General features: G+C 52.6%; 3 protein-coding genes across 4 annotated transcripts; 2 read left to right on the top strand and 1 right to left on the bottom strand.

Moving 5' to 3' along the window:
- The first annotated feature begins 2442 nt into the window (after positions 1 to 2442).
- On the top strand, positions 2443 to 4939 carry OVOL3 (ovo like zinc finger 3). The gene is made up of 4 exons (XM_073885375.1): positions 2443 to 2636; positions 2711 to 2775; positions 3997 to 4198; positions 4685 to 4939. The coding sequence occupies exons 1-4, from the start codon at positions 2543 to 2545 to the stop codon at positions 4891 to 4893; spliced, it is 570 nt and encodes a 189-aa protein (XP_073741476.1). The 5' UTR covers positions 2443 to 2542; the 3' UTR covers positions 4894 to 4939.
- Position 4940: 1 nt separating this feature from the next.
- POLR2I (RNA polymerase II subunit I) lies at positions 4941 to 6479 on the bottom strand. The gene is made up of 6 exons (XM_025854587.2): positions 6083 to 6479; positions 5951 to 6005; positions 5567 to 5640; positions 5406 to 5480; positions 5250 to 5301; positions 4941 to 5048 (listed from the first exon to the last, which is right to left on the bottom strand). Exons 1-6 carry the CDS (start codon positions 6139 to 6141, stop codon positions 4986 to 4988), a joined length of 378 nt encoding a protein of 125 aa, XP_025710372.1. The 5' UTR covers positions 6142 to 6479; the 3' UTR covers positions 4941 to 4985.
- Positions 6480 to 6724: 245 nt separating this feature from the next.
- TBCB (tubulin folding cofactor B) lies at positions 6725 to 14224 on the top strand. 2 transcript variants are annotated; one of them, XM_025854574.2, is made up of 6 exons: positions 6725 to 6930; positions 7434 to 7577; positions 10047 to 10143; positions 10754 to 10945; positions 13722 to 13794; positions 13955 to 14224. In XM_025854574.2, exons 1-6 carry the CDS (start codon positions 6817 to 6819, stop codon positions 14067 to 14069), a joined length of 735 nt encoding a protein of 244 aa, XP_025710359.1. In that variant the 5' UTR covers positions 6725 to 6816; the 3' UTR covers positions 14070 to 14224. The 2 variants fall into 2 exon arrangements, with proteins under 2 accessions (XP_025710359.1, XP_073741453.1); XM_073885352.1 differs by lacking the exon at positions 6725 to 6930 and adding an exon at positions 7022 to 7164.
- Positions 14225 to 15908: the final 1684 nt, after the last annotated feature.

Below are 15908 nucleotides of genomic sequence, written 5' to 3'. Positions count from 1 at the left end.
TGAAGGGATCATTTACAAAGAAGTGGGCAGGGGATAGGGAAATCCTAGGGCTGGTATGGTATCCTGGACTGGTCCCAGAGAAGAGCTGTTACTCCCACCCTAGCCTTGAGCTATAGATACAAGGGAGCAAAGTGGGACCCAGAAGAGCCAATCCTGGAGAGAGGGCTGCCTGAGGGGAGCTGTGTGCCTGGCAACTCCATAGGGAGAGAGTTGGAGAAATCCTCTCTCCCATCTTATGTGGGGCTCCCTATTGTCGAAATCCTATTGGGAGCGAGGGGGCACGGGAGGAGTGGGACAGAAAGGGTATGGGGACAAAGACACCCAGCCCTGAATTTCTTCCCTAATGTGTTTTCAGTAACACAGGAACCACTTGCCCCAAGAGACATGGTGCTGGGCAGGGAGAACTGGGCACGGGGGAAGAGACAAGATGGCTCCCTGTAACCATTTGCTAGCTCATTCTTCTGCAGCTTCCGCCCTGCACTCCCAGGCTGGACTGATCCTAGATACTGGGCTGCCAGACTTACGCTGCACACACCAGTCTCAGGTGCATGAAATCCAACAATTGTGAGATGGAGACAAAACACATTTTAAAGAACTTTATTTTTTAAAGATTTTATTTGCTGGAGAGAGAGAGCGCACAAGCTAGGGGAGCGGCAGGCAGAGGAAGAAGCAGGCTCCCTGCTGAGCAAGGAGCCCGATGTGGGGCTTGATCCCAGAACCCTGGGATCATGACCTGAGCCAAAGACAGACGCTTAACTGACTAAGCCACCCAGGTGTCCTGGCACTTAACACTTACAGATGGACTGACTGAAACTCACATGCTTGCCTAGCCACCCCTCAAGACTTCCTAACAACCACCCTGTTTAAATGCTGCATGCTGGGCGCCTGGGTGGCTCAGTTGGTTAAGTGACTGCCTTCGGCTCAGGTCATGATCCTGGAGTCCCGGGATCGAGTCCTGCATCAGGCTCCCTGCTCAGTAGGGAGTCTGCTTCTCCCTCTGACCCTCTTCCCTCTCGTGCTCTCTCTCATTCTCTCTCTCTCAAATAAATAAATAAAATCTTTAAAAAAAATAAAAAATGCTGCATGCTAAGCACTCTTCCCACATGATCTACATGGATCTTTGACACAAACCAGTGATAGGGAGACACATTAGTCCCATTTTCCAGATGAAGAAACTGAGGCTAAGCAAGAAGTGACTTGCCTGGGTTCTGCAAAGATAAAGTGGCAAAGCTCTGGGCTAACAGACTCTCAGTCCCGCCTCCTGTGCTGCCCCAAATGAACCAGCAGGACTCTCAGGGCATGTGAAGAAATGAAGAAATAATGCTTCTCTCACCACCAAGCCTTTGCACAGACTGTTCCCTCTGCCTGGAACACAGGCAGATGAGGTTTCACCTGAAACCTCATCTTCCTTCAGGGCTATACCCAGCAGTCATCTCTGAACCTTTAGGCTGGATCAGGAGCCTCTTCCGGGCTCCCTTGAGCCCCCTGGGTTTTCTTTACTGCAGTTGGGATCACTTTGCCTGTGCACCCCCCATCATAGCTTTGGTCATTCTGCAGTGTCACTGGCATGTCTCCCCCATGGGCTAAGTTATGTTTTCATTTTTAGTGCTGAGCTAGGCCTGGCCCATAGTTGGAGCTCAGGAAGTCACTGACTGGATAAGTGAGAGGAAGTAACTGCACAGAGAATATTCAAAATCCTTAACCAGGGATTAAGCGATCAGACAATGATCAATCTAGAACACAGACTCGCTTGAATGTAGGGGTGGGGTTCTGGGAGCCCCTGGCTGTGTCAGGTCACCCCCTTTGGCTCCTGGACTGTGGGAGAGTGGGAGAGTGGTGTCCCAGGCAATCACTAGGAGCTGGACTATTAACACACCAATATTCTAATACCTGCTACATCTGAACAGTGTTTCTGGCTGGAAGCTTTGGGCATCTGAAGATCGGAAAGGTAGAGCTTTCTGTTGGAAGATGCAGAGCCTATATCCTCCCTTTGTCCTTCCCTACTGCACCGTGCTGTCTCTCCAGCCTCTGGAGCAAGCAATCACACCCACTCCTCACCCCCACTTCCTCAGACAGCTGCTGTGATTTGAATAACCAAACAGGCTGTTGGATGTCCGGTTGGTAACGGATTTGCCTGGCAAACAGACCCTCAGGTCTTTAGCCCTGCTACTTTGAGAAGACAGCTTCCCTGCAGTCTCTCTTTCTTTTTTCCCACTCCCAGGAGCTGTCTAGGCTTTAATCTTGCCCTTGCTTGACGTTCTTGGGGGTCCTAGCACTTGGCCGCCCCTGGTGGCTGGACAGTGCCCTCAGGAACCTGGTGTAGGAGAAGGGGGAGGAATGGTGGGTTCGGAGGCAGAGGTAACTGAGCCAGCTAAGTCGGCTCCCTGGGCTGGTCACAAAATTTGCATGGAGAGAATGAGGCTCCTCCAGGGCTCCCCCCTCTCTCCCTCCCTTCCCCCTCTAATCATCCTGGGGCTGAGGTGTGACTGCAGGTGGAAGAAGCAGTCGTCTGTGTGGGGCCATCTCACCATTCCTGGAGGTGATGCCCCGTGCCTTCCTGGTCAGGAGTCGGCGTTCACAGCCACCCAACTGGGGCCACCTGCCTGATCAGCTCCGGGGAGATGCCTATGTCCCAGGTGGGCCCCTCATTGGGCCTGGAGGTGAGGGGTAGGTGAGACACAAAGCATCACCGTCTGGCTTCTCTCCTCAGACTGCAGCAACCAGCAGGGCCCTCCAGCACACCAGTCTTCTGGCTTCGGAGACTCTTGGGTAGCGGTGAGTCTGCAGCTGGACCACAAGACCCTGCTCAGTTTCATCTCTGCCCGCTCTCAGCCTCAACATAACCTGACTGCCCTTTACTTCCTGAGCCCATTGCACACGCCCCTCCAGCCTCAGGACCTTTCCACCTATTGTTCTCTCTGCTGGGAATGCCTTTCTTTTTTTTTTTTTAAAGATTGTATTTATTTGACAGAGAGAGAGATAGTGAGAGCAGAAACACAAGCAGCGGGAGTGGGAGAGGGAGAAGCAGGCTTCCCGCCGAGCAGGGAGCCCGATGCGGGACTCGATCCCAGGAACCCGGGATCATGACCTGAGCCGAAGGCAGGCGCCCAATGACTGAGCCACCCAGGCGCCCACCTTTCCTTTCTTAGTAGAGCTCACTGTTAGGCTTCACCCCAGGCACCATTTCCCTAGGGTGGGCAGTCACATTTCCTATCCCGAGATCCCTCTGTCCAGTGGGGCAGAACAAGATTCAAGCCAAGTGGATGGCGATTTCCTTTTTTAAGGTTTTTTTTTTTTTAATTTATTATTTATTTATTTTTATTTATTTATTTATTTATTTATACATACATACATACATACATACATACATACATACATACAGAGAGAGACACAGCGAGAGAGGGAACACAAGCAGGGGGAGTGGGAGAGGGAGAAGCAGGCTTCCCGCCGAGCAGGGAGCCCGATGCGGGGCTCGATCCCAGGACCCTGGGACCATGACCTGAGCCGAAGGCAGGCGCTTAACGACTGAGCCACCCAGGCGCCCCTGGTGATTTGCTTTATGTCAGATCAGAAAAGGTGACAGGAGCAGGATGGGAAGACTGGGGTTCTCAGAAGGGATATTCAGCTGTGCATGCCCTGGAAGAAGGAAAGCACTAGCCGGAATAGAAATATGACCGGGATTATTTCAGTATTGGTTGAAAGCCAGGAAGTGTTCTAGACAACGGATATTTACCAGGAATAAGACAAAAATTCTCTCCTTCCTGGAGCTTATGATCTGGTGGGGGCTACAGGGATAGACGATAAAATTAGAAAAATCTATGTTACATTGGAAGATGTGCTATGGGGAAATAGAGAGCAAGGTGAAGGCAATGGGGAAGGGTCAGGGAAGGCCTTTGCACACACGAATAGCAGCCTTCCCAGCCCTCCTTGGTTCCTGACTCTAGGTATTCTATTTGCTCCGGCCCAGGGCGTCTAACTCCCATGTCCCTCCCACAGCCCATGCAGGGCAGGCTGGCCTCCACTCCCAGGGGCCCGGGGACACTTGGCTGCCCGCTCTGCCCCAAGGCCTTCCCTCTGCAGCGCATGCTGACACGACACCTCAAGTGCCACAGCCCTGTGCGCCGCCACGTGTGCCACTGTTGTGGCAAGGGCTTTCACGATGCCTTCGACCTCAAGCGCCACATGAGGACTCACACCGGTGAGGAGGGGCAGAGGCAGGGAAGGGCGGCTGGGCCCCAGGAAAGTCTGGAATGAAATGGGAGAGAGGTGCCCAGGATGTTCCAGTGTTTGTGTTCATGGGGTGAAGACTCAGCCATCAGGTGGCTTGGAAAACCTACTTAAGATCCCAGCCAGTGGGTGTTAAGGCGGTTCCAGGGTGGAGGCCTGCTGAGGGGTGCAGCGTGAAGACAGTAGTGGCTACAGGATTCAGGTCCTAGATGGAAGGGCGCAAGGAAAAGCCTCCCTCCTTCTCCTCCTGGAGAAGGAATATCCTGATGAGCAGGTGGGGAACACAGGTGTCTGGCCCATGTTTCCACGGGTGGAGGTAGCACATGGTGGGACACAGGCAGAGTCTGCACAACTCGGAGTAGGAATGCGGGAATGCTCATGGAGGGCAAGGTGGAGAGGCTTTGGTTTGGAGACCATTGCCCTGTCTGTCCTCTCCCCCCTCTGCCCTTTTGCACAGGGATCCGGCCATTCCGCTGTGGAGCTTGCGGGAAAGCATTTACACAGCGCTGCTCACTTGAAGCTCATCTTGCCAAGGTGCATGGGCAGCCGGCCAGCTACGCTTATCGTGAGCGCCGTGAGAAGCTGCATGTGTGTGAGGACTGTGGCTTCACCTGCTCGAGGCCGGACGCCTACGTGCAGCACCGCGCCCTACATCGCGCTGCTTGAGAATGTGCATCCCACACAACCCACAAGAGGCAAATAAACGCAGGGAATGCACGCACAAAACACAGAATTTATTACACACAGGAGCGGACAGTTCACTCGGTCCAGCGGTGGCCACAGTGTGGGGCCGTGCACACATAGTACAAGCGCATGGCGTCCTGGCAGAAAGGGTGCATGGTTAGGGTTGGCACCCCACGGAAGTGTACAACACACAACCTCCATCCAGCAGAGCCACACCCCAAAATAATAGGCAAAGGGGCCTTCCCCACTGGTAAGGGTCCCCCCCCCAGTATTGGTATCCCTGCCCCCAGGGAGGACCAACCCTGGGACACGCAGAAAGCCTTCCTCCTGCCGCTCACCTCGGCCCGGGCACTATGTGACTGGAAGAACACCGCCTCCTTGTGGCCACACCTGGGAGGACAGTCAGCCCCTCAGCCAACTATACCCTTCCCTCCTCCCTTCACCCAGCGAGGACGACCCACTCTCCATCCCCAATACCAACAGCGCGCTCTCACTTTTGGCACGGGTGGTCCTCGGTCCGCGGCAACGTGGGGTCCTGGGACACGTCAGCGATAATCTGGGTCAGTTCGCTGAGGGAACAGAAGGTGAATAATTATGCCCAGACCAGGCCCCCCAGCCAACAACCCCGTCCCCCGGCTCTAGTGCTGCCACTCACTCCACTTCGTGCGTGATCTTGTTGACATAGATGCAACTGTTGTCGGCTTCCTGCTGGTAATCACAATTCCGGCACTACGAGAGGGCGAGTGTGGCGGGAAGGGGGTCATGGAGAGATCGGGGAAGCGACTGGAAGGGAAGGCTGGGTCTTCCCTGGAGGGAATGACTAGAGCGTGGAGTCTCGAAGTTGGGATAACGGGGTATATTGAGAATCACTTCGGGGATGGGCAAGACGAGAGTAGGGTTCACTCGGGGGATAGGAGGCGAGCCCAAAGGCGTAGGAGGCGTAAAAAGGAGTAAGGGTCACGTGGAGTAGCTTGGGGCCACACTGGGAACAGGTGGACCGTTCTGGGAAGACCCGGGCACTCCGCAGGCTCGTGCTCACCGCGTAGAGCAGAATGCGGTTCTCCTTGTCCTCCTTGGGGTAAAGCATGTTGTTACTGTGGGAGGGAGAAGTCAGAGGTCAGTCCTGGGGCCATTACTTGCTTCCCTTACACACTCGCAGGCCCAGCCTCACCATTCCTGGCAGAATCGAATACCCACGAAACCCGGCTCGTAGGTCCCGTCTGGTTCCATAGCTACACACTGCCCGCCAAGCCAGCCTTCCGCACTTGCTCCGCCGCGCGACCGGTCGCGGGAAGGGTCAAGAAGCCTAGTTGCTTCGCCAAAGGAGGGGCGGAGCTACGCACACGTACTGTCTCCCTGGGGCTTTGTTCTCGGCTCTCTGCGCCGAGGTTCGACAATAACTTGCTTCAGTTTTTATTTATATCCTGCGGTAATTGTTTCCAACTTCCGAGCCTCGCTTTCCCCGTTTGTAGAATAGCATGGTACGAGAGCCAGGAATAAGGAATACGATGCTTTACGTAATATGCAAGGCCGGGAGCATAAATGAAGCCATTGCTTTTTGCTGGCTGAAGGCTAGTACACATGCGCGGACGAGGTAACTCTTGCCAGTCCTTCCTGTGGGCTTCAGCCTTCGCTCGCCCGGGCAGTTTCCCGGGCGGCTATTGGAAGAACGATGCACCATGGAAGGCCTCTCAGGATTGGCTGGGCCTACCCAAGAGTACGGGAGAGCCCGCTTCCTGGCGTGGAAAAGAGACGGCGGCGATTGGCGGACCCTGCTTGTGGGAGAGCATGGATTGGCCAGGTCGGGAGCAGGGGAGGGGCTGATATCCCAGACGCGGCGGCGGCGGCTGCGGGGCTGGCGTGAGGCGACTGACCGGGCTGCGGACCCCGGCAGGGCGCGGCGAGATGGAGGTGACGGGCTTGTCGGCGCCCACAGTGACCGTTTTCATCAGCAGCTCTCTCAACAGCTTCCGCTCTGAAAAGCGGTACAGTCGCAGCCTCACCATCGCTGAGTTCAAGGTGTGGCCGTGGGGGCGGGGTTCGGAGGGCGGGGCGTGGGGGTTGAGGGGGCGGGGCAAAGGAGAAATGGAGGGTCTTCCCGAACGCGGGGTGGGGCCAGGGATCAACTGAGGTTGAACAGACTGGGGACTGGGCCCCGGAGGGGCGGGCCCAGAGGGAACTTGAGGTTCCAGAAATTGGGGGCGAAGCCAGGGGAAATCAGAGGTTGCATAGGGCGTGGCCAGGGATAACCAGGTGGGTCCTAAATGGTGGGTTTCTTGGAGGAGCAAGGATGGGATGATTGTTACAAGGGGCGGAGCTTAGGGGCGCCTGGCTGGCTCCCCTGGTAGAGCTTGCGATTCTTCATCTCCGTTCGTGAGTTCGAGCGCCGCGTTGGGCGTAGGGTTTACTTTAAAAAATATAAAAATATATAAATATACATACCTTAAAAAAAAAAAGGGGGTGGAGCCTCAGGGCAGAGGGTGGGGCCGCTAACAGCCTTCCATCGGCTGCTCCCCGCGCAGTGTAAACTAGAGCTGGTGGTGGGCAGTCCTGCTTCTTGCATGGAACTGGAGCTGTATGGACCTGACGACAAGTTGTACAGCAAGCTGGATCAGGAGGATGCACTGCTGGGCTCGTACCCCGTAGACGACGGCTGCCGCGTCCACGTGAGACCTCCCCTCCATTCATTTATTTATTGAATACTTGCTGTACATTGTTCTGTGTGATAACCGAGATAGGCCCTCCTCTCGTGGAGCCCCCAGTCCAGCAGGGAGAGAGACAGAACCATCACTGGACAGTGACAGCCAAAGTAGTGTGAACTGGGCTGGGAAAAGCCCAGGGAATTGGGAGCCCCCAGAGGGGTACTTGACTCCTCCTGGAAATATCAGAAGAGGCTCCCTGGGGGGGTGGGATGCCTGAGCTGAGACCGGAAGGATGAGGAAAGGGCAACTTAGGATAAGGGGTGGGAGGAGCATGCCAGGAGGAGGGAACAGGGTACAGAGGCATAGTTTGAGGTGGGTCAGGGTGAGTGATGAGACTTGGATGCGTTGGGAGAAGTCGGAACACAGAGGACCTCTGCATGGATCAACTCACGTCATCCTGTGTCCTCCCCTTACTCTTCAGGTATCCCAGCGTCCCAGGTGACCTCCACCTCAGGGCTTTTGCAAGTGCTATATACCCTGAGCCTGCATGGTTCTTTTTCATATGGCTTCACATGGCTCACTCCACCCTTCCTCACACACTTGGAGGGTGTGAAACCTTCACTGACCTTAGTATAAAATTTAAATCTCCTCTCTTTTCCACTTTACTTGGTTTTTGTCCTTAGCTCCTAGCACCCTGTGACATACTGTGCATTTCCCCCAGCACCTGGAATAATGCCTACTACAGAGAAGATGCTCAGTGAATCATTGTTGGATACTGACCTGAATCCATAAAATAAGACTTGGAAGATGGTGTGATTAACCCCATTTTGCACAAGATAAAACTTAGCTTCAGGATGGAATTTACTTTCCTAAGGATGAACTATAGTTAGAATTTTCAGCTCAATCTGCATGACTCTGGAAGTCACTGTGCTCAGAGAAACTGGTTCTTTGTTACCTTTTAAGTGTTCATTGAGCATCTGTGTTATGCCAGGGGTATAACTGTGAGCCAGGTCTGACCAGGTCTCTGTTTTAGCTCTGTCCAGTGTGTGAGGTAGATGTTAGCTAAACATTCACAGGAACAAATATGAAATGTCAGAGACACGAGAGCCATATAGGAAGAGCTCACAGAGCTGGGAGCACTGATACTGGGGGAACCTGACCTGTCAGTGAGGTCTGGGAGGACTTCCTGGAAGAGGTGATGCCTGAGCAGAGGCCTGAAAAACAGGAAGAGTTAACTGAGGAAAGGAAAAGAATACTCCAGGAAAAGGGCACAGCATGTGTGCAGACACTGAGGTGGAAAGGAGCACAGTTAAGGACAGGGACTGAGGAGTGGCCTCTCCTCTGGCAGACAGAAGTGGGAGCCAGGGGAGGGCTCTGGGCCAGGACAGTCCTGGTCTGGCTCAGGTGTTCACAGGCTCCCTTTGACTGTGTGTGGGGAGCAGACTGCAGAAGACCAGAGGAGTAGGGAGACTGGGGAGGCGGCTTCTTCCATAGTCCAGGTGGTGCAGTGGGGCCTGGATCATAGTGGGCGTGGGTCAGGATAGTACTGCGCCCCCAGGACTGAGACTTTGGTCTGACAAGTGGGCAGCCTCAGCCCCAGATGCTGGTGGGCCAGGCACGGGTCGTGGCGTCCTCAAACAGGAGGTTTTCACACATGGATTCAGGTGTCGACAGGCCTCTCACTTCTGAGGTCAGTTGAGGAAGGTTTCCTAGAGGTGCAGCCTCTGGGGAATTTTTTTTGTTTGTTTTAAATTCTTTTCCTGTTTATAAATATTCCCTGTATTTGAGGTGCCTGACTGGCTCAGTCAGTAGAACATGTGACTCTTGCTCTCAGGGTTGTGAGTTCAAGCCCCATGTTAGGCACACAGATTACTTAAAAACAATTTTTAAGTATATATATAAAATATATTAATCTATATTTGTTGCCTAAAATAATAGCCACCTCAAATTTACAAGATCCTTAATACAGAAAGTAGAAATTCTTAGCGATCCTGGCCAGAGAAAAGGGCCGTTTCTGTTTTGCTGTGTTACCCCAATGGCTCGGGCCAAACACCTGAGAGTCTTTGCTGACCCCTCTCTTTTCCTCACACTTATATCCAGTCTGTGTGCAAACCCTGTGGACTCCACCTCCGGAATCTCTCTGGAGTCTACACTCTTCTGCCCCACTGCGCCTGCCCTGTCCCAGCCTCCATCTCACTCCTGGACTCCACAGCAGCCCTTCCCGGGGTGGGGGGGGGGCAGGCTGCAGTCTGCTCCCCACCTGCAGCCAGAAGGAGCCTGTGAGGCCCTGAGTCAGGTCAGGGCACTCCTGGCTCAGAGCCTCCCTGGCTGCAGCTCAGTCTGGGTAAAAGCCAAAGTCTGCAGTGATCTGTTGTGTCTCCCAGCTTCCCCTGGCTCGCCTCCCCAGCCGCCATGGTGTCCCTGCTGTTCCTGAAAAGGGCTAAAGACATTTCTGCACCCTGCTCCCCACTGACCTCCCTCCCCTCACTACAGGTCATTGACCACAGTGGTGCCCGCCTTGGGGAGTATGAAGATGTGTCCAAGGTGGAGAAATACCAGATCTCACAGGAAGCCTATGACCAGAGGCAAGGTACAGGCACAGAGGGACGGGTGGGGGCATGTGGGGGCCAGAAGGCATCTGTGCGGGCGGACAGAGGTCGGGGGCAGACAGGGACCCTGTGGGGGGGTCGGTGGTGTGGGCAGTGGGGACAGACAGACATGGCAAGTGGAGGTCATGGGATGAGGTTGGTGTGTGGACAGATAGGGCTTGGGGGTGCACAGGGTGTGAATGGGGGAGGTGTGAGGGAGCGCAGGTCAGCAGACAGGGGCATGAGAGGGAAGTCTGGGGTGGGGGGGTAGTTAGGGTCCCATGGGGGCATGAGCAAAACAGAACGTGTAGTGGGCAGGATGAGAGGCTGGATGGAGGCAATATGACACTGAAGGGATGTCGGAAGATGGGGCAATGGGAGGACTGGAGGCAGGCACCTTCCTTTTAGTTTCTGGATTGTGGAGAGGCCCCAGGAGTCCTGGGGAGAAGCCAGGGCTGTAGTGGGAGACTCGGGGCTTGGGTGGCAGCCCTCCAACACCCAGAAGAGTTTCTCTCTAGATGTTGGCCCTGTGTGGGTGGAAGGTGGTCCCCTTAGGCCAGAGGCCACACCAGGGAAACCATGTCTAAGCCTTGTCCCCCACCCCACCCTCAGACTCAGTCCGCTCATTCCTGAAGCGCAGCAAGCTGGGCCGTTACAACGAGGAGGAGCGAGCACAGCAGGAGGCCGAGGCCACCCAGCGCCTGAACGAGGAGAAGACCCAGGCCCGCGCCATCCCCGTGGGCAGCCGCTGTGAAGTGCGGGCGCCCGGGCAGCCCCCTCGCCGGGGCACCGTCATGTATGTAGGTACGTGGCCCACGGAGGCTTTCTGCTCGGCCCTGAGGTGGGCAGTGCTGGCAACCCACCCCTCAAGGAGATCCCAGTCCAGCAGGAGAGACAGACCCAGCAATGACAGTGACAGCCCAGAGTGTCCATGGCAGGGCAGTGGGACGCAGAGGTAGAACAGCGTGCACTGTGATGGAGGAGGCGGAGGTCGGAGGGGTCAGTTCTGAGGTGAAAGCACGGGGCGCCGTGTCAGAGCAGAGATGGGGAAGGCACGGGCCAAGGTGATGAGGGCGGGGAGGAGGCAAGCTTCGGGGGCCTGTGTGAGCTGAGAGGCAGTGCCAGACCCGTCCTCGAGAGTGATCCCAGAGGCTTCCTGGGGGAGGGACTGCATGAAGGAAAGGTGCTCCAGCCAGAGGGCACAGGGAGTGCAAAGGCCGGGAGCAAGAACAGCAGGGCCTGTCTGACGCAGAGGAAGGAAGCTAGGGAGGGAGGCTCGTGGCTCTTGGGAAGGAAATGAGGGGAGAGGTAAGAGGTAAGGTCCGGGCAGGAGTGAGGCCGGACCATGCAGGGCCTCAAAGACAGTGGAGAGCAGTTGGGTGTTTATGGGTTTTTTTTTTTTTAATTTTTTTTGAAAGATTTTACTTCTTTATTAGAGAAAGCGAGCGTGAGCAGGGGAAGGGGCAGAGGGAGAAGCAGGCTTCCCGCTGAGCAGGAGCCCGAACGTGGGACTCGATCCCAGGACCCTGGGATCATGACCTGAGCCGAAGGCAGACACTTAACCGACTGAGCCAAGGCAGGCGCCCCGGGTCATTTTTTTTATAACAGCTTTATTGAGATATAATTCACATACCATAAAACTTAAAGCATACAGTTCATTGGTCTTAAGTATGTTTACAGAATTGTGCAGCCATCACCACAATCAATTTTAGAACATTCTCATCTCGCCAGAAAGAAACTCCATAAGCATTAGCAGCCACTCCCCATTTCTGAAACCTCGACTCCCCCAGTCCGGGGCAGCCATTAATCAATGTTGTCTCTGTAGACTGTTTTGGACATTTCATATAAATGGAATCCTGTAAGACGTGGTCTTCCGTGACTGGCTTGTTTCACTGAGTTCTCGAGGTTCATCCGTGTTGTAATACGAGTCAGTGCTTTGTTTCTCTTTATGGCCGACTAATTCCGCATTGATCGGCTACACCACATCTTACGGATTCGTTCATCAGTTGATGGATGTTTGGGTCCTTTCCGCGGCTTGTCTGTTATGAATAATACTGCTGTGGACATTCTTGTATAAGTTTTTGTGTAGACACGGATTTTCATATTTGGCACGTAGGAGTGGCATTGCTAGGCCACATGGTCACTCTAACTTTGGAGGAGCTTACGCCGTGTCATGGGCACACCAGCGGTGTATGAGGGCTCCACCTTCCCCACATCCTCGCCAACACACTTATTATCTGTCTTTTTAATTATAGCCATTTTAGTGTGTACGACGTGGGACAGCATTGGGGGTTTGATTTGCATTCCTTTGATGGCTAATGAGATTGACCATCTTTTCATGAGCCATTTGTATATTTTACTTAGAGAACCGTCTATCCAGATCCTTCACCCATTTTTTAACTGGGTTGTTTAGTTGTTGTTGTGTATTAGTTTTATGAGGCGGCCTTAACCGAGGAATCACACACCGGATGGCTTAAATGACAAAAATGTATTTCTCTGCGTTTTGGAAGTTGGCAGTCCCAAGATCAAGGCCTTGGCGGGTTTGGTTTCTTCTGAGGCCTGCTTGGCTTGAGATGGCTGCCTTCTTGCTGGGGCCTCACCTGGTCTTCCCTCTGTGTGCGGGCACGTCCCCGGTGTCTCTTTGGGTGTCCATATTTCCTCCTTTTATAAAGACACCAATCAGATTGGATTATATCCCACCCTAGTGGCTTCATTTTAACTTAATCACCTTTTTAAAGGCCCTGTCTCCAAATACAGTCACATTCTGAAGTAGTGAGGGTTAGGACATCATCATGTGAATTTTGGCAGGCACAATGCAGCCCATAAGTTGTAAGAATTCTTTATATATTCTAGATACAATTCTCTTATCAAATATATGATTCGCAAATATTCTCTCCCATTCTTTTTTTTCCCCCTCCCATTCTGTAGGTTGGTTGTCTTTTTACTTTCTTGATAGCGTCCTTTGAAGCAGAACATCTTAAAATTTTTATGAAATCCAATTTATTTTTTGTTCTTGCCTATACTTTTGGTATTATATCTAAGAAACCAGTGCCTAATATAAAGGTTTACTCCTGTATTTTCTTCTAAGAGTTTTATAGTGTTATGTTTTGCGCAATGGTCTTAGACCCATTTTGAGTTAATTTGTGTTTGTGACGTGAGATGAGTCCAACTTTCTTCTCTTGTGTGTGGATATCTAGTTGTCCCAGAACTATTTGTTGAAAAGACTATTCTTTCCTCCTTGTATAGTCTCAGCACCCTTGTCATTTGATCATAAGCATTGTGGATTTTATGCCAAGTGGGATGGGCGGCCTTTGAGGAATTTGGGGCAAGGTAGCAGTGCTATTTACTTTAAATTTGTACAGACTCCTCCAGCTGGAGGTGTTGAGTAAATAGGGGATCGGGTTAGGAACAGTGAGACCAGTGAAGGGGGCTATGATATTAGTCTGGGCAGGAGATGGAGGTGGCCCTGGGTGGTAGCAAGCAGAGGTTTTTGCCAGGATAGGCTTTGTACTCAGTGGGTGGGAATAAATCTGGGGTGAGCTGCATCCAGAGGTTTCATTGGGCTTTCTTTCCTGGGCAGGACTCACAGATTTCAAGCCTGGCTACTGGATTGGCGTCCGCTATGATGAGCCACTAGGGAAAAATGATGGCAGGTAATAAGCAATCCTATTTGGGCATCTGTGTGTGTGTCTGGGCCTGTGTCTGAGTGTGCATATGTGTGCTTATACGTGGAAGTGCATGTGGGTGAGCATCTGGGGTGGGAGCCGTGTTGGGGCCCTTTCTGACCACTGCCTCCCCCATCATGCCCTGCAGTGTGAATGGGAAACGCTACTTCGAATGCCAGGCCAAGTACGGCGCCTTCGTCAAGCCATCAGTGGTGACAGTGGGGGACTTCCCTGAGGAAGACTATGGGTTGGATGAGATGTGACACCCAAGGAAAGGCATCCCCCTGCTCCAACTAATTCGCCTACTCATTGCCCCTCCCTGTGTGTGCCCATGGCCCTCTTCCCTGAGCCCACTTTTATTTTATTCACCTTGCCATTGACTTTTGAGACTCATGCAATAAATTTGCTGGAAACCTGGGAGGTGTTGGAGGACTTGATGAGTACTGGAGGGGTGGGCGGTGGCTGGGTGGGTGAGGGTGAAAGAGGAGGCTGGGTAAAGAAGAGGCTGGGCAGGATAAGGCAATATTCCTTAGCTCATAGCTGGGGGCCCATGAGACTGTTCTTTGTCCTTTATTAGTTACTGTAATGTTTTTGCTGCTTAACAAAGGGACCCAAAATAATAGTGGCTTAAACAAGGTAGTTTATTTCTCATGTAAAGTCTCATGTAATCACCAAGAGCTGGTATGGTGATCTCTCTCTGTCAGTGGCCAGTCTCCATACATGTATCTTATTGCTGTCCCTTCTCCTCACGATTGCCACATCATCAGCTCCAGGCACCAGAGAGAGGGGAGGGGAAGGCTACCTCTTGCCTTTAAGGAATATGTGCAACTCAAAACTTGTTTCTCTTTCATTGACCAGAATTTTGTCTCATGGCCACTTGTAGTTGCAAAGGAGACTGGGAAATGTAGTTTTTATTCTGGGCAGCCATGTTCCTAGCCAAATATCAGAAGTTCCTATACTACAGAAGCAGGGGAGAAGGGATATTGGGGGTCAATAAGTTGTTCCACCACAGTTCCTGTGGGTGGGAGACCTTACCTGTTCGCTTAATAATACTTTTAAAAAGAAATCAAAAGACTAGAAGTAGGGGCGCCTGGGTGGCTCAGTCGTTAAGCGTCTGCCTTTGGCACAAGTCGTGATCCCGGGGTCTTGGGATCGAACCCGCATCGGGCTCCCTGCTCGGCGGGAAGCCTGCTTCTCCCTCTCCCACTCCCCCTGCTTGTGTTCCCTCTCTCGCTGTGTCTCTCTCTGTCAAATAAAGAAAATCTTTAAAAAATGTATTAAAAAAAAAAAAAGACTGGAAGTAGCATGGAGCCCCTCAGCGTTGTCAAGCTGGGCAAAGTACATTGTGCCCTCAGGTATGACTTGTACGCATGCAGTCCCTGCATTCTGGGGAACTTGGGTCACACTGCGCATGTGCAGAAGCCCCTCATTAGCTCCTTGAAGTTTTTCCTGGGGTGACTCACAGATTCTCACACACGGGGAAGCCACACATACACACAGGAAACACTGAGATTCACATCAGACACCCACAGTGATAGATACGCCCCTGTACATCTACTGAAACTGTCAATGTATAAAAACAACAAAATAACTGGTTACTTTAGAAAAAGATCCCAAGGCTTAGGCCTTTACAGTGTCAGAGTGAGGAGCCTTAGAGGGGAGGTCCCCCAACTTCCCAACCAGCACCTACCAATTTAAGTTCAGCCAGAGTCCATGAACCTTGATTTCATAAGTCCTCAGGTCATTGCAGATGGAAGACAGTAAATATCCAACACTGTCTACAGTTTTTGAGCGCCCCCACTGTATGTCAGGCATCATATTGGGGACACGTTCATGAAGTGGACACAGTCCTTGCCTGGGAGGTAAAGGCAGACAGATTGTCTCTTTTCTTTTTTTCCACTGTGATAATTATGAATCAGGTTGCCGGCAGTGGGGGAAGAAGAACAAAATCACTACATCGGCTAGTGGTGCTGGGATAGAGACATTTGAACAGGAATCACCTGAACAAGAAGGGACAGGGCTCTATAGGCCTGAAATCATCCCTTTGGTGATTCATGCCCATCAGGAACTTGATCCCTTTGCTAAACACAAAGGCTGAATGC

Source organism: Callorhinus ursinus, unplaced genomic scaffold (assembly GCF_003265705.2).
Source record: "Callorhinus ursinus isolate GAN/ISIS: 27379988/994484 unplaced genomic scaffold, GSC_fseal_2.0 scaffold61, whole genome shotgun sequence".
Taxonomy (NCBI): domain Eukaryota; kingdom Metazoa; phylum Chordata; class Mammalia; order Carnivora; family Otariidae; genus Callorhinus; species Callorhinus ursinus.
This window is presented reverse-complemented; position numbering and strand designations above follow the sequence as displayed.